Genomic DNA, 21,588 nt, shown 5'->3' on the forward strand with positions numbered 1-21,588 from the left:
ACATGTGGCGTTGATATCACATACAAATGCGACAGAGCAATAAACACCTATTATTAATCAATAAATATTTTTAATAGGTCTAACATTTATGCTTTATTTCTATTTGAGTGATTAATATTATTTATTTTTTACGGATAAATTAGTATTTAAATCATATTATTTATTGTCGGAAGTGATATTTATTATGCTATTCAAAATGTCCAATTATTATATAAATATTGAAAAATAAGTAAAATATATCAGTATTCCAAAAAAAATATTTAAAAATATTTTCAAATTAATGGTTTTTTTATTTTTATATTTTGATAAAGTATATAAAATACAAATATATAATAATTTAAAATACTAATAATTAAAATATTCAAATTAAAAATTAACTGACGCCCAGTGTTTATGTGGCTTTTTTGCCATCAGTCACTATGTGATTGAGCTACCCATAGCCCCTCCTCAATTCATAAATAATAGGATTAACACACTCGAACTCATGTCCTCCTATATTGACAATAATATTCATGTCAATTAAGTTAAGATTCAATCAGCAAGTTTATGTATCACTTTCGACCATAAATAAATTTAGATATCAATATAAGAAAATAAGTATATTTTAAGCATTAGTTTGTTAAATAAGCCTTCTTTATTTTATATTAGTTTTATTTGTAAATTGGCTATTGAACTACATTCCAATTATCACATTGGTCCATCATTATAAAAAGCAGAACTTGAGAAGTCTAAAAAAAAATACTAACCGATAAGGACCTGGTTATACTTCCGATAAAGAATTGAGATATAATTCAGAAGTCAATTTTTTTGGTCAATTTAATACCTCGGTATTTTCCATAGTTAGAAAAAGGAATATGTAAACTTGAGAAGCCTTACCACTTGCAATGAATGTACATTTGGTAGCAAATCATCGAAGCCAAGTGAAACTAAATGGAAAAAAATCATTTAAAATTGTAAAATATAAACAAATTCTAAGAGAAACTCAAATTTTTATAGCTTTTAATTGCATCTTTTTAAATTTTATAATTATGAATGTATTTTAGAAAATCATAAAATGGTTAAAATTAATGATAATAATTTTAGAATAATTATTTGGTATACCAGTAATAAAAATTTTAACTTCATAAGTGAAATTCTTAAACTTGAAAAATATAAATATTTGAGGTTAATAAATTTATTTTAGTCATTGGTCTTGAAAATTATAAATGTTTGATGACATGACACTTTGAGATCGTCACATCATCACTTTGAAATTTATATATATATATTTAAATTTTCAAGTGACGACATGATATAATTTTAGAGTGTTATATATCGTGTTTTAATAGCTAAACTAATGATTGAATCGATCAAACTATTAGCTCTTGATTTAATCGGTGATTGGTTCAACTGCTAAACCAATAATAAATAAATAAATAAAAATTCATAATTTTTTAAACAAAAAAATATTAAATTGGTTCAACCTCTATCCTAGTTTTCAATTTTGATTAGTTTCAAGTAGTATTTTTATTCAATTGATTCAACCCATTTATTTTGATTAGTATATTGGTTGGTTCTCGATCCAATTAGTCCGATCAATCAATCCAGCCGATTGTCAAGAACAATAACCATATCATCAAATGTTGATGAGATCCAAGTTTAAAGATCAAATCGAATCTAGTTGCCGAGTTCAAGTATCAAAGTAAACAAAATAAAAAATACAAATACCAATTGAACCTAATTGCCAAATTTAGGAGCTAAAAATGGTATTATCCATTGCATTCAAAACAAAATTAAAATCGGGTCATAGCCCGACCGAACCGGCTATCAACATTATGCACCAAATCCAAATAGACGAATTCAAAAATATAAAAAATAAAAATGAAACCTATAATCGGACGGTGAGGATGAGATCGGGACCCTTCACCCAAAGTGGATGGCAGCTTCCTAGCCAACACCAAGCACCACTCCGTGGACCCACTCTTCAAATCTAATCTGTTTTTGCACCAATTATTCCCTGTTTCTTTGTTTATTCCATTTGGCTTTATTTCAAACCACCTTAAACTAGGGTTCTTAATATACTTTTGATCACAAAAGTATCTCATCTTATGCTTTTGCCTGTTACCTTAAATCGAGGGGTTTTTTTTTTAAATTAAATTATTTTCCACTTTGTTTTTTTTTTTTGGTCGAAATTATTTTTCCACTTTGTTGATTGTTATTTTAAATACACACTTTATTGGTTGTTGAGATCTTAAATATGTATCCAAAAAAAAGTCTTATTTTTCCATATTTTCCTTTATTTTTTATTCTTTTAATTCAATCCAAAAAGTAATGCATTAAAACAATTTTATATTGAAGTCGCTTGAAGGGTGATTAAGCTATGATTTTATCTTTTGTTAATTTTAATTATCCAAACAAGATATACATAATCATTTAGTTTGTTTTTTTCAATTTCTCACTCTTTTCCTTTGTTTTTCTCTCGTTGCTTTTAATCCAAATAGTGTTAAAAAGTGTTTGGTTTAAATTAAGAAAGGGATGGGAAGTTTCTTTTCCACAAAAGAATACCGAATTATAAGAATATGGTTTAACCTGTATTTCTTTTAAAATATGACCATTAAATCAGTATCTTAAATTCTCATATAATGAAGAAAAATAATCTAAGGAAAATCAGTAGTTACTGAAACAATTCTGGAGTAGATAAAAATATAATAATTCACCCATAAAGTTGATCAATGCTTAAGTTCAAATCTATATATAAATTAAAGCACATGGTTCCCAAATTCTGGAACCTTTTAAAAGCACGCTAAAGTGCTGACCAACATTTAACAAGTCCAGTCACTCCACGAATGCCGGGAGCAATGATCTTCAGACTTAAGATTTGTTCGAAACATAGGATGCTTTTCTTAATCATACAATAATCGGGTTTAGTCCTATTTAACAGTTAGGATTATTTAATTGGATTTTAGGTACATTTTCTTTATGCTCTTAGTATATGAACTGTCATTCTAATAATTATATTTAGAAAGATAAATATTTTAATATAATATCATTTGTATAATCACTTTCTAAATTAGTGTATAATGTTTGTAATTTATATAGTGTTTGGAAAATTATATAATAATTGAATTTAGATGTAATTTATTGTAATTATACAAGTGTGGCATGCAGTGGTGAAGTCAGGGAGGCTGGTAGGAGCCCTGACCCTCCTAAAATTAAAAAATTTCTATTTACACCATTTATAATTTATAAAAATTTAAATTAGGAATAGTAAAATGACATTTTTCTCCCTAAAAATAATCAAATTTTGATTTAATCATTTAAAATTTATAAAGATATATACAATTAAAATGGTGAAATTATATTTTTACTATCATAAAAATATACAATTTAAATCCGGCTCTCCCAAAAAATTTTCTGGCTAGTGACACATGACACATAGAATTGCAATACAATTATACTCTGTCAACTAATTATTTTGTAAAAACTATTTAAATAATTAGACTTATTGAAGGTTATATTAGAGTGATTGACATAGATTGGGTTGATAAGTAGTTGGGCATGTTGATTAAATTTAAGTAGTAGCTAATACGAATTGTATAGTACCAATTGGAAGATTGCAAATTAAGGGTTTTGTCATTCCCGTATATAAAAACAAGAGACAATGGGTAGACATACAATTACTCACCACCATAATAAAGTGCAGGACAATTTATGAAATTGAATAAAAAAAAGGGAAGCTTGGTTGGGATTGAGTTGTCATGACTGCTAGCTAATTACTTACTGGGACCATCTTTATTGGATTAAATAATAAGAAGTTGAATATTTTTTTAAAGTAACATTTTGAATTTAAATTTCATTGACGGAAAAAAGAAAATTAAAATATTTCTATTATTGTTTACGATTTAATTGAGATATAATATAATTATTTAATAAAGGGTTAAAAAAAAAATCTAACCCTGGGACCATTGTCTGCCCTTTACAAAGTAGGGACTCCTATTTTGGGATATTTGTACTTTAACAAAGCTATTGCTTTTACTGGAGGCAAAAACTGAAGTAAAATCATTGAACCTGGTGGTGGTGGTGGGGATCCAAAGCCAGCCTGTTATTTTTGGCTAATATTATGTGGTGACTCATTTGCCAACCATTTTAGAAACGCTATAAATACTATAGAAGTACAAGTATAATAGATTATTGGCAGTTTATAAATCAATTTTAGAAGACAAAAAGGTAAATTAAAATTAGGACTTTTTTTAAAACAATCGGAGCAGTCAATGATAATTAAGATGCCTCCTACCGAGTTAATAAAGAAAAGAGAGGTTGTATTGGACACGACCAACCTCTTTCTTCTATAGATATACTACTTTAGGAATAAAATACTCGATTGAGTTAAACCTACAAACTAGATCTTAATATATATTTGTATGTAAATAATTGTCACATTTATTCCACGTCAGATTTGGTGTTCATCTGGTAACATTATGGCTGGTAGCTACCTAGCTTTCATTTCGACATTATGCGAATCAAAAAAGGTACATTCGGTTTGGGTCGTGAAACTAAAAACACGTATTATGTAGGTCCACTATTTCGTAAAAGTACAAAAACATGATAGTTTTTAAGTGGTTTCGATTTTCAACCCTTCTCCCCCCCCCCTCTCCTTATTGGCAGTCTCTTTTCTACGTTCAATGTGGAGCTTCCATCTATTTTTCTCCCCCTTCTCTCTTAATTATTTCAAATATTTCCATTCTTTCATTAATGTAACAGTCGAAATTTTGATATTCCGGTCATTTTACAATTTAAAAATGATCTCCTCTACTGCTATCATTTTTAATAAAATAATTTGAACAGAATAAAATAAAAAATTCAAATGTTATAAATAAACTTAAGAAAACAACACATACTTTTCTATCTTTCGATGAGAATTAAAATAATTTAAATAATACATAATAGCCGCTTAATCATACTTCCATTACAATATATAAAAAGTAAGAGTGTTCAGTCGGTTAATCAACCCGAAATAACATTAATCGAATTAATCGAACTTTCAAAATTTTTAACTGTTAATCGAACCGAAATTTTTTCGGTTAATTCGGTCGGTTAACGAAATTAACCGAAAATTATATGTTTTTTTATTTTTGGTTAAAAATTAACCGAATTACCGAAATTAACCAAATTAATCGAATTACCCAAATTAACCGAATTGAATCACTCCATAATTAAAAATATTACATAAGTCTTTGAAATTTATTTTTATTTATTAAATTATTTGTTTAGACTTTTAGACTTTAGTTTTAGTTTTAGATTTTTATTTTTATTTATTAAATTATTTGTAATTTTTATAATTGGGTTGGGTTGGGTTGGGTAATTGGGTTGGTGTGGATACTTGGGTTTGGATTGGGCTTAAGTGAATAGTGGGCCTATTTATATATTATAATTTTATTTATTAATTTTTTCGGTTAAACCGAAAAAATTCGGTTAACCGACTGGTTTCGAACCGAATTAACCGTTAACCGAAAAATCAAAAAATAATTAACCGACCTCCGACTGAAAAATTCGGTTAACCGACCGATTAACCGAATTTTTTGGTTTTACCTGAATTTTGCACACCCCTAATAAAAGGAAATACAACAAGGTTTGTATAGGAGTCAATTTGTCTTCACGTGGACATGTCCGGTATTAGTAAATGTATATTTTGGTTACTGAACTATTTAAATTTTTTTATTTTAATTATTAATTTATTTAAATGTTTTTATGTAAGTCCCTAGATTGTTAATTTTTTTTCTTTTTAAAAGATTGGCTAACAAGTTTCATGCGACGATTCAATGATTGGTACAATAGATCAATGCCAATCGATAAGTAGGAGAATAAATCTTAGGTCTAAGTCAATTCGGAGATTGGTAGAAAAAAGTGTTTAGATTTTAGGTTTCATAGATTCATGACATTCAATATTGTTTGAAAAAAATAAGAATTGTAGAAGAGAAAGGAATGAGACCTTTCAATCAGTGCAAGCGGTTAAACAAAGGTGGTCATACAGGCTATGACAGCTATTTTAACTGTCCAATTAGTTAAATGAAAACATTTAAATAGTTCACTAACTGTTTTTTAATTTTTTAAAATTGGGCGATCAAAACGTAAATTACTAATAATTTAGTGACTTCGGGTGCAATTTACTCTAATATCATTTGGTTTTCCATGGAAAAGGAAGGAAAGAAAGAAAGGGAAAAAATGTATTTTTATATTATTTTTGTGTATATTTATATGAAAAAATATTTTATTTTTAAATAAAATGTTTAAAGTAATTTGTTGTCATAATTCATGAAGACTATAGGGTGAAAAAGAAGACATTATATTAGAAGTATTGATAAACGAAATCACCTAAGAATGACGTTTTAGGCTTTCATATATGCCATGGTTACGAGCTACCAATTTAGTTTAATTTATCCTCTAGCGTTGGAGGTATATTGGATCCAAACTAGGTATTGTTATCAATGATCCAAGCCTGTGTTGATTCGGGCCTTTGTCGACTTTAGACCGAAATGAACATTATATTCGTATTTATTAAGAAAATTTAGATTTCGAATACCATCTTTCTTAATTTTAAGCTTAATCTTATATTATTGGTTTTGTCTGAGTCAAGTACTTAAAATTATTTTCTGTTCACCTGACTACCTAAATTTTGATTATGCTATTGAAGTGGGTATCTGCCATTAAAGCCGTTAAAAAAGATTCTAGCCAATGAAATTGTGCCATGTCACTTTAAAAATATAATTAAGAATACTTTTAAATTAATTCTAATTAAAATGTTATAGTAATATTAAAAAAAAAAATCCTCCCTCCCCACACCATCCCCTCGAAGGAATGCCAAGTTGGATATATATACGCTTTCTGCCGTTGCTCAGAAGCCACGTGTAGAACTACAACTCATATTGTAATATGCTTTGATTCTCATTTTAGTGATGCACATATTTTCGAAAAAAATAAAAGTAATCCTCGCAACGCTAGAGTTGGCAGGAGGGAGAGATTCTAGCTCACTGCAATTTGATTTTATATTAATCAATTTTACTGGAAATTGAGGAAAACAAATTTACAAACCTTCATTTTTCATTCAAATACTATTTAATATATATATAGTATTGTTATATAATATTTAAATGATAATAATACTGTTTTTAGAATGCATTATTTTATAATATTCGTGAAAATAATAGTTTTAAAAATTAAATTTAATATATTATATCGCACGAGAATGAAAATTGAATTTGAAATATAATAAATTTTATTTCGTTAACTGTTAATAGATATAAGTGGGTGTAGAGTGATATTGAATATTTATTATTATTTTATTAATAATTCAGTAATTTTAATGAATGATTCAATTTTTAAAAGTGAGTGACCAAATTTTAAATTTATTAGTAGTTAAGTGATTTGTGTGTGGTTTATCCTTTTTAAATATATTTTATTTTTTTAAAACAAACACATAAAAGTTAATTTTTGGCTAAACATCCAAACTTCGCAATGCACGTGTTGTTTTGTTCATATTCTTACACTTTCCTATAATCTCTCACGAAACAAAACACCCTTACAGAAAAAAAGCCCAAATAAATTTGCTGGCCGTGCCATTGTTTCATACAAAATCATACTGACCGTACAGTTCCCAGAACCCAAATATCCTTTAAAAAAAAAAAAAAAAAGCTTTTGGGGTTATGGTTTACTTTGGCTGTGCAGTGTCCTCCAAAGAACTTCCCCTGTCATTTTAATTTTGGATAATTTACTATTTTTTGTTTCGCTTTCTTTTTGGTCTCAATTTTAAGTCATTAAAATGGGAAAGAGAAGGGCAAGCTCCCAACATCTTAATCATCAGAATCTCCACCTTCCTTCTTCTTCGGGTACGTTTATTTTTTTCTTTTTTATTTTGTTCCAATCTAAGTTTGAAGCCTTTTTTTTTTTTTTTTTGAAGTTTTAGGTACATGAAAAATGTTCGAAATTTGGTATGCCGCCATCGTAATTTTTCTTCTTTCTTTTTTAATTTTGTTAATTTTTCTGGCTTGTTGGGTCAAGGTTTTATTCAATTATTCATCAATATTTGATCTCGGTGTGTACTTCTTATTTTCTCTGTTGATTTCATGGTTTTAATTTCTTGAATTGTTTATTATCATCATTATTAATGCTTGTTTTTTGATGCTATTTGATTTGGAGTGTTGTGGGATTCTATGAATTATGAGATTTGAAGAGAAAAAAAAGAGTTTCATTTATGGTATCAAATAGGTTGGAAAATCATATTCTTGTATGTCTCTTCAATGGTTACTTTTGTTGATACGGTTCTTGGCCTTTAGGGGAGTTTTAGTTATGAAAAATTGATATCAGAAACCAGGGCTAGAATGTTTTGTCTGTTCCTGGCCTAGAATGTTCCGGATGAACACAGGTTCGTCTGGCTTCTTTGCGCTTTTACGTTACGGAAGTGTTGTATTTTATTTTGATCATACAAACCTTCATGGTGTTGTGAAACTTAGGAGATTTCTGTTCATAAACATTGCAAACTATGCCCAATCTTAACAGGTATTGCGGGGATGATTAATGGAAAATTTATAGGTAACAAACTAACAATAGCTTAAACAATTTTGCAGTCTACCATTAATATGTATATATTCTCTTTGAAATTTTTGTGCTCCTTTTCATTTGATTGGAAGCTGTTTTGCATCTTATTTACTAAACGTAGGACCTATTAGATTGAGCATTTGTTTGCAGTATCATCTAGATATTAGGTCTTCTATATATGTTATTAAGTTGATGCACATTGGTTCGGGTTAGAAATGGTGGTTCAATACTTTTCTTTTGCTACCTTGATGTGGTCGTAATGAGATTGTGGTGATCATCTTGGTCTCGGTAGATGAAATATGTCCGTGCAATGGATTGGTTTATCTTCAGCTTTATAATCTGATATTCTGAAAGTGCTAAAAATTCTTTGTCTTTATAATGCGAAAGTTAAGAATATGGATAATGGTTGTGCTCTTTATTAAATATTGCAGCAGGCATGCCATGCTCATCGGGAACAGAGTTATTATCCAACGAGGTTTTGTACTTTTCCTTGTTCGTTACTTGGATATAATAATGTTTTTGCCCCTCCATCTCTTTGTCAACTGAATGGTCTGCAATAGTTCATTGATTTTTTTTCTCTCTCTTTGTTTTCTAGCCTTCATTCAATTTGGATGCTGGCATGGATGTTAGAGATGGTTCAATGAAGCTACTAAATCCCAACTCTTCAGTTGGTCAACGCCATTACAATTTCGGGCGTTCGATATTTTCAAAACGATCACGCCGTTACTATGACCAGCATTACCAATTCCAAAACTTTGGCAACCATTCTAATCCATCAACTTCTCGTGCCAAGATTAGTCCTTTACATGATGAGAGGTTGTCGTTCAAGTTCACTGATTCCAGCCAAGAGCCTGGACGCCAATCAGGTTACATGCATCTTTTATTGGTTTTCATGCCATGAATCTGTTTGTTTCCATAGCATGTGATAGTGTGAATGAATCTTTTAACTTATCAAAATTGGTGCGTAAATGATAAAACAAGATATCGAGATTTCATAGCCAAAATTAAGTGTTTCATTCTGGTTTATGTTTTGCCATGCTATCTAAAGTGTCCCAACTTCTACAGATGGTAGACAAAAAGCGTTCGGCAGACCCGAAAGGATTAGGTCCAGTTTGTTGGTGACGGATCCGGTATCACCTGACAAGGTGAAGATGATTTGTGGCCTATGCCAAAAGCATCTGAGACGGAAACCGTGTTTTCTCGGAAATACCCTGGCTTCTACTGAATTCTCTGTCGTGGCAGTTCTAGTTTGCGGGCATGCATATCATGCAGATTGTTTGGAAGGGAGAACGAGTTTCGAGAACAGGCGTGACCCACCATGTCCTTTATGTTCAGGTTCCCCATCACAAGTTTGATGGTTCGAACAAGAAAGAAGTGATTATGCATATAGATGTCCACATAAAATTTATCATACTAAATTTCTGAAAGTATTATAGGAAATGAATGTAGGCTGTTTGTTATGATGAAAGGTGAAGGTTTACACATTAGGATCTTAACCAGGTATTTTGTATTTTGCTAAGATTAGAGCTAGTTTAGTACACTGAAGGCTTTTCTTCTTGTACCTTAAAACCTATTACAGTGAAGGTTTACAAATTAGGATCTTAACCAGGTATTTTGTATTTTGTATTTTGAACAACAAGACATCAGTAATGGCATGCAAACGAAGCAAGTTATTAGAAATTTTATCAGTATGCACATGAAAACTACCTCTGTATAAAATAGGGATGTGTTTAAAAATAACATATAATAAATAATAGGTTAAAATATGTCTAAAGTCATTGTACTTTTCAAAGAATTTAGATCTTTTAATTATTTGGATACTAATTGAGTAGGTTTTGCTTTTATTTTAAAACGTTATAGTATCCAATTTAATAAAAAATTAATAGTGTTAACAATTGGATTTGAATATTAAAATCTGAAAAGTAGAGGAATTAAATTTTAAAAATACAAGTATGGTAAAAATAAATTCTCAATTTTAAAAATATAAAGATTATAGACACATTTTAATCTAAAGAATAAAATCTATAATTTCAAACTAAAATATATAATTTCTAAGTAACAATAACACATGTAATATGTATAGGATATTAATCTAAATTACACAAATACACTTAATCCAAAGTACGCAATCATACTCATCAAACCGTATGGACAGTTCTCATTTTGGTAAGTAGGACAACGAGATATTATTCCTAGTTCGATTAACAATTTTCCTCAAAATTTATACGTCTTTATAAAAATAAATAAATAAATAAAGCTGAAGAATAATTCGATTAACCATCACAAGCAAAGTTGAATTTAAATTATATTGAGGAAATCATTTTGATAAGATATTAAAATAAATAATAACAAAAGGACCGCATAGCGCAGTGGATTAGCGCGTTTGACTTCGGATCAAAAGGTCGTGGGTTCGACTCCCACTGTGGTCGATGCTTTTTTTGTGTTCTTCATTTTTAGGCTTTCAATTTTATATAGGCCCAGCCATCATTTTTTTTGTGCAATAAGGTCAAATACATTGGATTCAATTTTTAATCTCTGAAAATATCAAAGAAACAAAATGAATCTTTTCGGTGTTTTTAGTAATAAATAAATAACAATGAAAAAGAGGTTTTTTCCCCTTATGAATCTTCATGAGGTTATAAATCTTTATGAAATCAAAATACTACACCAATGGCGTGTAGGGACCGCATAGCGCAGTGGATTAGCGCGTTTGACTTCGGATCAAAAGGTCGTGGGTTCGACTCCCACTGTGGTCGATGCTTTTTTGGTGTTCTTCATTGGGCTTTCAATATTATATAGGCCCAGTCATAGTTTTTTTTGTGCAATAAGGTCAAATACATTGGATTCAATTTTTAATCTCTGAAAATGAATCTTTTCGGTGTTTTTTTGTAATATATAAATAACAATGAAAAAAGAGGTTTTTTTTTCCTTATTGTAATAAATGAATCTTCATGAGGTTATATGAAATTAAAATAATAATATGTAGGGACTGCATAGCACTGTAGATTAGCTCCTTTGACTTCGGATCAAAAGGTATACAAACAATTCCTCTCAAAAATATGATATAAATAATATAATGTAAGAAAAATAAATTATTTAAGTTTATTTATTTGAACTTATTAACTAGTTCATTTTCATTATGGAACTACTTGACTGTCTTCCACTACAATAAATGAATCTTTTCTTGTAGGAAAGACTATTCGATATTTTCTTTATATTTATATATATTTAAAAGAAAAATGACTATTAATATAATAATTTTTTTCAAATTTATGTATCCTTTAACAGATTATCTACGAGTCTCATTCGAATTTGATTGAAAATGAAAATTGGCTTTCAGTATTATTAGGCCCAGCCATCCTTTTTTTGTGCAATAAGGTCAAATGCATTGGATTTAATTTACTAAAGAGACCCTTTTAAATTAAAATTACTTTTAAACCCAAAAACAAAAATAATTTTTAAAAATATATTAAATATAATTATATAAATAAGGGTTAAAATATTTTATGTAATATTTAAATACAAGGTATATAAATATTTTTGTTGAATTGTTTTTAAATATATATCATTATATGTTTAAATTTATAATTGTTATAAATTTAAATTAAATTTTACAAATAATTAATATTTATATTTATCTATAAATATTTAAAATTTATATTTCACATATTAAAATATTTTTTTCATACTAAAATATTATAATATTAATGATTTAAATGCACATTTAACCTTCACAACATTATATTTAAAATTAACATTTTATATCTAAAAATCATTTTTGACGACAATATTCAACATTCAAATTTTAAATTAGACTTTTCAAAACCATGTTCTAAAAACAATATGAAACGCAGTTTCTAAAATTAATGAGAAAATGTAACATCAAAAGTTTAGGGAAAATGTTAGCAGGATAAAAATTTGGATAGTAAAAGGGTTAAGCCCATGTATTACTATCCAAGCTGGAAAGTGTAATTGAAAATATTCAAACTATGGCATACTTAATTAAAAATATGAACATAGATTAAAAGTTAAGTAACTTACTTACCATTTTAATGGATTTTACTTTCACGCAAACAAGTTGTGTATACACTTACATTACTCTAATGATTTATTTTATGTAAAACCGGTTTGGGAAAAAGAAATTTTAAGTGAATTTTTTATTGGCTTAATGATAAATTTGATCATTAATGTTTATATGCTTTGTTAAGATAATCCTAATTGTATTTTTGAGTTTTTTGTCATCAACCTTTTTTTCAAATTGTTTTCTTTTAATGATTTGATGAAAGTACGATTAAAATAATTAACGAGATAATGTGGAATATTTTTAATGAGATGTAATTTATTACTTAGATAATCTAATAAAATAATTACATGTGGAAAATAATAAAATAAATAATTCATGAAGTTAAAAAAGATATCTCTTAATTTAAAGAAAATTAATGTAATTATCTAAAAATGTTTCAAAATGAATGCACACATTCGGTAATTTCATTTGATTTATTAATTATCTTTTGAAACCTCTCAAGAAACAAATATATGTATTCATTTTGAAACTTTTTAGATAATAAAATTTATTTTTCACATGTAATTGTTTTATTGAGTTATATAAGTAATAAATTACATCTCATTAGAAATATTTCCCATTAAAATTTTTAACGATACTTTCATTAAATCAGTAAGAAAAAACAGTTTGAAAATAAAAACAAAAGTTGATGGTAAAAAAGACTAAAAAATACAATTAAGACAATTTTGATAAAATATATAAATGGTAATGGCCAAATTTATCTTTAAGCCTATTTTTAATTTTTTTCATGAAATTTTGTTTCATTCCTCAACTTCATTCAAACCTGGTAGATTTATGTAGGGTTTAATAAAAAAATAATTTAAGTAGAATTATTAGAATTGAATTGAATTCTATCGATTTGTATTTTATAATTAATTTTATTTTTTGAAAATAAAGATTTATATTTAAATAATGAAAATAACTTTAAAACATGATATATGAGTTATAATCTTATTTATTTTATTGAAAACGTAACTTTTTAAAGAATATTTATGAAAAGCAATTTTGAAATTTTACCAATAGCATCTAAAAGTTATAAAGCAAAATTCTATTTTGTCAATAACCCAAAACCTAAATAGAAAAAGCAAAAAGCAAATCAAAGTGAATTATTAAATAAATTTAAAATTTGAATATTGAAGTATAAGAGCATGGTTGAGATGAAAAAAAAAGGTTGAGTAGAAACTTGAAATTTTATACAAAAGTAATGTTTTATTGAAAATTCAAGTAATCTAAATTCTACAATGCTTCTACTCTAACTGTTTTGACACTAATTTTTTTATATTAGTATACCTTTATATGTATTTTATAGTGTTGGAAAATTAATATATTATTTCCAAAATTTCAACTTAAATTTTAATATGTTTTATTGTTGCACACTGTCTCCAAATAACTTTTAATTTACCCTGATTTTAAATAAAATCCTGTTTTTTTTCACTTTTTAACATACGGATATCCTTCACCGTATCATTAAAAAAAATCTGAAAATATAAAACCTGCCTTTTACTACAAACATCCCAAAAGAAGGACAAGAAAGAAAAAAGAGTTTTAAATTTTCATACTTATTAGTTTTCTTACTCCAATTTTAGAAGCTACATTTCATAAATCCACGGTTCTTAAAAAGATTTTATATTTTAAAAATAAATTATTAAAAACACGTATTGGTTTTATCATATAAAGTAGCGTAAATTAAATAATTATGGTACATCTTAATCTAATTTGATGTAATCAAACTAAAAGTAGAACACAGAAAAAGATTCGAATCTTCCCTCTCGAACATTCCATAATAAAATGCGAATGTGATGGTTGCAAATTCATTACACTCAAAATTTTCCACCAATAAATTATTCTCAGTTTGCTTCTGCAATTTTTTTAACTTCAACGTTTTGCCAGCTTATATTCTTCATAAACCTTAAACGACATCATTTTTTTTGCTCATCTGCTTCTCTGCCTCTCTGCCGTCAAATCTCTGTAACTCTACCGGAAAACTTCCATTTCTTGTTGTCGGGAAAAGGGTAGTTTGCAGTTAAAACAGTTAAACTTCCAAAGGGTTCTTTGTCTTTCTTGGTATCTTGTTTTCTTTTCTTCTTGGTGGATATGGTGATGAAGATAGCGTCGCCCGAAAAAGTTGTTTCAATTACAGAGAAGGTATGGCAGAGAGTTTACGGTGGCATCAACAACAACGGCTATTATTATCATCATCATCGTAAACATCGAAGGCGGTGTTCATATGAGAGTGAAGATGAATACGAGGTTGAGGATGGAACCATACAGTTGATGCAGATGGGTGCTGAACGAAGCAAGAATGTGCTGATTCTCATGAGTGACACAGGTGGTGGCCATAGAGCTTCAGCCGAGGCTATTCGAGAAGCCTTTCGGATCGAGTTTGGAGATGAATACAGGGTGATTTGCTTGTTTCTATCATTTCTTTTTCATCTGTTCATCTAGATCTACAATTTAATTTACCAGGTAATGGATTTTCCTATGTTCTTTTCAGATATATGTGAAAGATGTCTGGAAAGAATACACAGGCTGGCCATTGAACGACATGGAAAGGTCTTACAAGTTCATGGTGAAACATGTACAACTCTGGAAAGTAGCTTTTCACAGTACTTCTCCTAGATGGATACATAGCAGCTATCTTGCTGCCATTGCTTCCTATTACGCCAAGTATGTTGATCCTTATTTCAACATAAATTTCATTTTCTAATTTCATCACAACTTAAATTATGTTATCTGTCATTGAAGGGAGGTTGAGGCTGGTTTAATGGAATACAAGCCAGACATTATCATAAGTGTACATCCATTGATGCAACACATTCCTCTCTCAGTTCTTAAATGGAAAAGCCTTCAAAAGAAAGTAATCTTTGTTACTGTAATTACAGACCTCAATACCTGTCATCCCACATGGTCAGTTCATCAAAAGCCTGTAAACTTCTAGATTTCCATTTTATATCCATGTTCCTTGATATCTTTAAACAGTTGAAATTCGGTTCAGGTTTCATCCAAGGGTTAACAGATGCTACTGCCCTTCAAAGGAGGTAGCCAAAAGAGCTTTATATGATGGTCTTGAAGAGTCCCAAATCCAGGTTTTTGGTCTTCCTATTCGGCCTTCATTTGCTCGTGCGGTTCTTTCCAAGGTTGAGGATCTTACCAGACATCACAAAATAATCAATCTTTATATCATGGTCTTTTTTTTATGCATTCTTTTTGTCTATGTATTGTAGGATGATTTAAGAAAAGAGCTCGAGCTAGACCCTGATTTGCCTGCTGTTTTGCTGATGGGAGGGGGTGAAGGAATGGGGCCTGTTAAGAAAACAGCCATGGTTCTCGGCGAATCATTATACGATAACGATCAAGGGAAACCAATAGGGCAACTAATCATAATATGTGGCCGAAACAAAGCCCTTGCCTCTACATTGGAATCACTGGAATGGAAGATCCCAGTGAAGGTAATTTCATTGAACTTACCACATGTATGCAACAAACAGGCAATTAATGAGAAACAGTCAATTAAACAATGTTTTCCCTCCACTGCAGGTCAGAGGGTTCGAAACCCAAATGGAGAAATGGATGGGAGCTTGTGACTGCATAATTACAAAGGTAAGAACCTATATTTGCACATATTCTTGCTTAATATACATAGATTAATCTGTCTAAATGAAATTACAGGCTGGTCCTGGTACCATTGCAGAGGCCTTGATTAGGGGACTTCCAATTGTTCTCAATGACTACATTCCAGGACAGGTTTAGTTACGATTACTTAGAAGATGTGCTTCAATGGCTTCAACTTTTGCCGTCCTTAACCATTACCCTTCATTTTTTTATTGCAGGAAAAGGGTAATGTACCTTACGTAGTAGACAACGGAGCAGGCGTATTCACCAGAAGTCCGAAGGAAACAGCAAGAATCGTGTCGGAATGGTTCAGCACGAAGACAGACGAACTCAAAAGAATGTCGGAGAATGCTCTTAAACTAGCACAACCAGAGGCCGTCTTTGATATTGTAAAAGATATCCATGAACTTGCTTGTCAAAGAGGACCTTTAGCCAACATTCCTTACGACTCAACATCCTCATTAACAAACGTAATTTAATAGATAACCTCTACATCTTCCATATAACTAAGATTTGTTTTATAGGTAAAGCTTTAATGTAGTATATCATTCTTTGGCCACTATGGTCTGCTGAAAAAGTGTGTAAATTAGGTTAATGTGAAAGTTGAAAATGTTGTAGTGTTGCAGTTTTTTGGTTTGGTTTGGTTTTTTTTTCACTTAATATGGCATTAAGTTTCTGCTTAAAGTTTGGTCTTTGATATTTAAGCTAAGGAGTATAGTTTAAGTGTAAAACCAAAAGTCTGCTACACTTGGAATGACGTTTTGTTCTTGCTTCAAAGTTAAGGCAAAATTCTGATTGGAGGTAAGCTTGCTTAAATGAATTAATATGTTAAAAGCTATAAATCAACATCATTTCCTTTTTATTTATTCATTTTAATTAAAAGCCAACAACCATGTATTTCCAAAAGCACCACTTGCTTGTGTCAGTGTCTGGTAGATTTTAATTATTAATGCAGTGCTCAAAAAAATACCTTCGTATTCCTTTTTTTTCTATATATTTATATAATTTTAACACCTTAAATATTTTGATATATTTGTATATTTGAATAATGTTGGTGTTTTTTTTTTTTTTTGGAATTATGCTTTAAATTTTACTCTATTTTTGTTCAGAATCTTAAATAATAAGCAACATATCAAACACCAACAACCAATGATGGTTTTATAACTTTGAAGTACATAGAAAAATTTAATGGCAATACCCCAAAAGAATGCAAAATATTAATGGGGAATGTCCCAAAAAGGACAGTAACAAAGGGAAAATGCTATTGAAGAGTTGGTTGGAATCTGAAGGGGGACTGGTAGGTTTGACTCTTCATTCAAAGGTATGATTAAAACCAAAGAAAATGTTATTTGAGATGTGCATGAAAAGATTGATGATGATGACCTCAAACAGATTTACAACTTGTCAATGGTTTAACATATGAGCTGTATGCATATTTTTTTCTCCTCAGTTGTGTGATGGCCAGACTGTTTTGACTCATCAACCCCTTAACTTAACGGTGCCAGCATGGCAGTGACAGGGACATGAAAAAGTCTGAATTTGCAATTTGGGACATGAATGAATAAATGGATTTCTATATCAAAGAGGGTAAAATATATATATATCCAATTGAAACCAGTGACGGATATTAAACAGATATACTTGTTGATTGGTGAGTGACAGATATTAGAGGGTACCGCCGCTTGAAACTCCATTCACAGGTGCTAAAAGTAGTAGGTATAGACTCCGTTGTTATCGTGATGTTGAAAGAATACAATGTTTCCAAGAACTGGGATCCATGGCGGCAGCTCATAAACGGCCCCAGTAAAGAATATTTTTTGGTTGATTCCGTTCCCTCCACATGTTGACTCCCAACGTAAACTCCAAAAACTGGTTCGCTGTACCCATGAAAATAAATTTAAGTGTCATGATTAGTACATGAGTTACCAGCCATGATGTGTAGAGAAGCAAGCCATCTTTCTACTCTGTTGTCAACAATTCAATCAGCTTTCAATGTTCCAAAAAAGTGAAAACAAGACAAAACAAGACTAAAAGCAGATATGAGTTAGTGTGTGTATACTATATATATTACCAATTCAATTGGATTTAGCCATGGTAGCAGGCGGTTGCAGTTTATTTTTAGAGACTGTTTCCAAATTTCAGACTGGTAATTTTCTTGAAGGAATGGTTTTAGACATATATGTAAGCAACAATTTGGCACCTAACAAGGTCTTCATGCTAAAAGCATGGAAAATAAATGAATGAATAAATTACAAACAACCGAGAAAACATGAACTCTTCCCATAACATCAACAAACCATCAACTCATTCTCTTGGTCATCCCCTGTGTTTTTTTAATTGTCTCATACAAGAAGTTTATGGATGAACACAGTATAAATTGAAATGAACGCCCATGGTAAGACATCAAAATCCCCTCTTTTTTAGGTCCTTTATCACCTCAACCCTTATATTTTGAGAGATAAGATCAATAATGGCAAAATTTGGGGTCCTTTTATTGTTCATCTTCTCCATGTTCTACGTTGCAATGCCTAATAACCTGACCTTAATCCCAGAACAAATAACATTTCCACATCCACTTTGCAGGTCCCAAATCGCGCTGGTGAACTTTGCATGCGCGATGGTGCCTATACTCCCGATGCCACAGCCCCCTCCTCCGCCGGCAGATGGGAATGGGCTTAGACACCGACACCGGCGTCGACACAGGCACATGCATAGACATGGGAGTCATGAGACACCCGAACAGCGTTACTGTTGTGAATGGCTGAGGCAAATGGACACGTTGTGTGTGTGTGAGATACTGTATCACTTGCCGCCTTTCCTTTGGAAGCCTAATCATAAGTATACCGTTGTCGTCGACGATGAATGCAGCGTCACCTTCTTGTGTCAAGGTCGGCAACGGCTTTGATGCTGCGGCGCGGCGAACTTAGCTTTTTTTTTTCTTTCATTTGCTTTTTCAAGTTTGATGCAAAAAAAATATTTATATGTTGGTATGGAGTTATATTATATAGAAATATTTTTATTCAGTATTTTATTTCTCATAACATCTTTTAAAAAATACAAATTAGTTAATTAATCTACACCTTTAAAATGAGTTTTGTTGGATAATATATATGATGCTACATTTTTATAATCGGAGAATATCTATAAAAATAACAAAGATTAGATCGGATCATACACATCACACTATCACAGATTTATATGGCATGTATTTCTAAACACTTTACACTTCACACATATTTCGAGAACCGGCTAAACCGGGCTCTGATACCAATAAAATGTAACACCCTTTACCCGAGACCATTGCCGGAGTCGAGCATGAGGCGTTACTTGACTTAACTTAAAAGTTCAGGGCATAAAAATTTACTTTCAAAATTAATTTCACCATTCACAATAAAGCTGTCCACCTGCGCAGCAGTCACTAAATTAATTATAACTCAAGCTACGAAACTCGAAATTTAGATCCGTAAATTTTCCCTGAAACTAGACTCATATATCTATTCACTTTTTAGAATTTTTGGTTTAGCCAATTAGTACAGTTTATTAGTTGAAGTCTCCCCTGTTTCACTGATCGACTATCCTGACCGCTCATCACTAAAATTCAATTATCTCTTTGTACAGACTTCATATGGTGTTTTCACTTATTTCTACTGAAAATAGACTCATTAAGGAATCTATAAATATAAATTATAACTCATAATTCCTTCTGTACAATTTTTAATGAATTTCTAAACTCAAAATAGGGGACTTCAAAATCATTCTAACCCTGTTTCACTAAAATTAAAATATCTAAAAGTATATAACTCTTTTGCTTACTCTACTTCTTTCATGTGAAAGTAGACTCATTCAGCTTTAATTTCATATCTCACTCAACTTCTAATTCTATTTCCACTATTTTTGGTGATTTTTCAAAGTTATATCACTGGTGCTGTCTAAAACTATTCCATTGAAATTTTAAAAAAATTCAATATAACCCATTTATAATTATCTAACATTCCTGCAAATTTCAAATCACAACCAATTCCAGATTTCAACTATTTCACTTAAATACTAATGAAGTTCAATCAATCAATCATTTCAAACTAAAAACATGTATATTTCAATGTCTAACACAACCATCACATTCAAATTTACTTTGCATACTTAGTCATTCATTCTATTACTTTTTACTTCAATTCCCTATACATGCCATATAAATCTAAAAAGTTATTTAACAAAATCTACCGGAGTAAATCTGGATAGTGTGATTCTTGATGCAGACCCGATCCTCCGAACGTATATATATATCAATCTACAAGAAACAGTAAACACACAAGTAAGCTTATAGAAAGCTTAGTAAGTTCATAGGCACAAAACATAAATCTTACCAAATATTTATACACTTATACATTATACACCATTACTAAGTTTACCTGTCAGCCACAATCTTTGGTGAGTTCCTTGGTATAACTCACTACTACTTATTCTTTTACCATAATTCCTCCGGGCCCATTTGTCACTTACCATCCTTGATCAAAATTAAGGAACGGTTACGAAAAATTGAGTACTTCACTTTCACTTTGCCATAGTATAACTATGGTCTTACGTATGATCACTTATCACTTGTCCCTGATCAGATAAGTGTAGCTAGGCTACCACTTATCACTTTGTCACTTGATCAGATAAGTGTAGCTAAAGTTATCACTTATCACTTTGTCACTTGATCAGATAAGTGTAGCTAAAGCTACCACTTATCACTTTGTCACTTGTCACTAATCAGAAGTACTCAAATCTGGCGTTCTGCTCAATTTGATCATTTTTTCAGTTTTCGTAATTTTATTTTATTCTCATTTCATCAATAAATATATATTTCATCATCCATTATATAATTCATGAAATTAACATTTAATCATTAAATTTCAGCCATATGAACTTACCTGGGTCGATTTGCTGAATTTGTAAAGGTTCAGGGACTAATCAGCTACTTTTTTCTTTTCCTCGACTTGTTTCGGGTTCTAGATCTAAAATGCAAATTTATTAATTCATCAGCATCTAATTCTATTCTAATTCATTTCACAATTTATACCCTTAAATTTTCGAAATTACACTTTTACCCCAAACTTTACAGTTTTTACAATTTGGTCCCTACTCAATTAACCCCTCAATTGATCTAATTTTTCTCAATTAACACATTGTCCAACTATTTTAGACTACTACATAGCCTTTCATATTCAAAACCGCAACACCAAACCCTAATTCCAAACTTTTTCACAATTAGGTCCCTAAAATAAATTTCTACCAAAATTACTTAATAAAATCATCATATAATAAAATTAAAGTTTTAATTCCATGTTTATTCATCATAA

The 21,588-nt window shown here is 30.1% G+C and overlaps 3 protein-coding genes and 2 non-coding genes across 6 annotated transcripts; all 5 read left to right on the forward strand.

Moving 5' to 3' along the window:
* Window positions 1–7,555: 7,555 nt before the first annotated feature.
* Window positions 7,556–10,251, forward strand: LOC105770668 (uncharacterized). 2 transcript variants are annotated; one of them, XM_012591981.2, is made up of 5 exons: window positions 7,557–7,862; window positions 7,934–7,964; window positions 9,003–9,046; window positions 9,167–9,437; window positions 9,637–10,251. In XM_012591981.2, the coding sequence occupies exons 3-5, from the start codon at window positions 9,008–9,010 to the stop codon at window positions 9,924–9,926; spliced, it is 600 nt and encodes a 199-aa protein (XP_012447435.1). In that variant the 5' UTR covers window positions 7,557–7,862; window positions 7,934–7,964; window positions 9,003–9,007; the 3' UTR covers window positions 9,927–10,251. The 2 variants fall into 2 exon arrangements, with proteins under 2 accessions (XP_012447432.1, XP_012447435.1); XM_012591978.2 differs by lacking the exon at window positions 7,934–7,964 and having other exon boundaries at window positions 7,556–7,862.
* Window positions 10,252–10,926: 675 nt separating this feature from the next.
* On the forward strand, window positions 10,927–11,000 carry TRNAR-UCG (transfer RNA arginine (anticodon UCG)). The gene has a single exon. It is a non-coding gene; the product is annotated as a tRNA-Arg (tRNA).
* A 253-nt stretch (window positions 11,001–11,253) lies between these two features.
* TRNAR-UCG (transfer RNA arginine (anticodon UCG)) lies at window positions 11,254–11,327 on the forward strand. Its single transcript has one exon. It is a non-coding gene; the product is annotated as a tRNA-Arg (tRNA).
* Window positions 11,328–14,447: 3,120 nt separating this feature from the next.
* On the forward strand, window positions 14,448–16,930 carry LOC105770833 (monogalactosyldiacylglycerol synthase 2, chloroplastic). Its single transcript, XM_012592185.2, has 8 exons — window positions 14,448–15,034; window positions 15,129–15,301; window positions 15,380–15,541; window positions 15,630–15,771; window positions 15,859–16,083; window positions 16,172–16,234; window positions 16,304–16,378; window positions 16,465–16,930. The coding sequence occupies exons 1-8, from the start codon at window positions 14,729–14,731 to the stop codon at window positions 16,723–16,725; spliced, it is 1,407 nt and encodes a 468-aa protein (XP_012447639.1). The 5' UTR covers window positions 14,448–14,728; the 3' UTR covers window positions 16,726–16,930.
* A 1,786-nt stretch (window positions 16,931–18,716) lies between these two features.
* LOC105766741 (uncharacterized) lies at window positions 18,717–19,151 on the forward strand. Its single transcript, XM_012586318.1, has one exon. The coding sequence runs from the start codon at window positions 18,717–18,719 to the stop codon at window positions 19,149–19,151; it is 435 nt and encodes a 144-aa protein (XP_012441772.1).
* Window positions 19,152–21,588: the final 2,437 nt, after the last annotated feature.

This window comes from Gossypium raimondii, chromosome 5 (assembly GCF_025698545.1).
Source record: "Gossypium raimondii isolate GPD5lz chromosome 5, ASM2569854v1, whole genome shotgun sequence".
NCBI lineage: Eukaryota > Viridiplantae > Streptophyta > Magnoliopsida > Malvales > Malvaceae > Gossypium > Gossypium raimondii.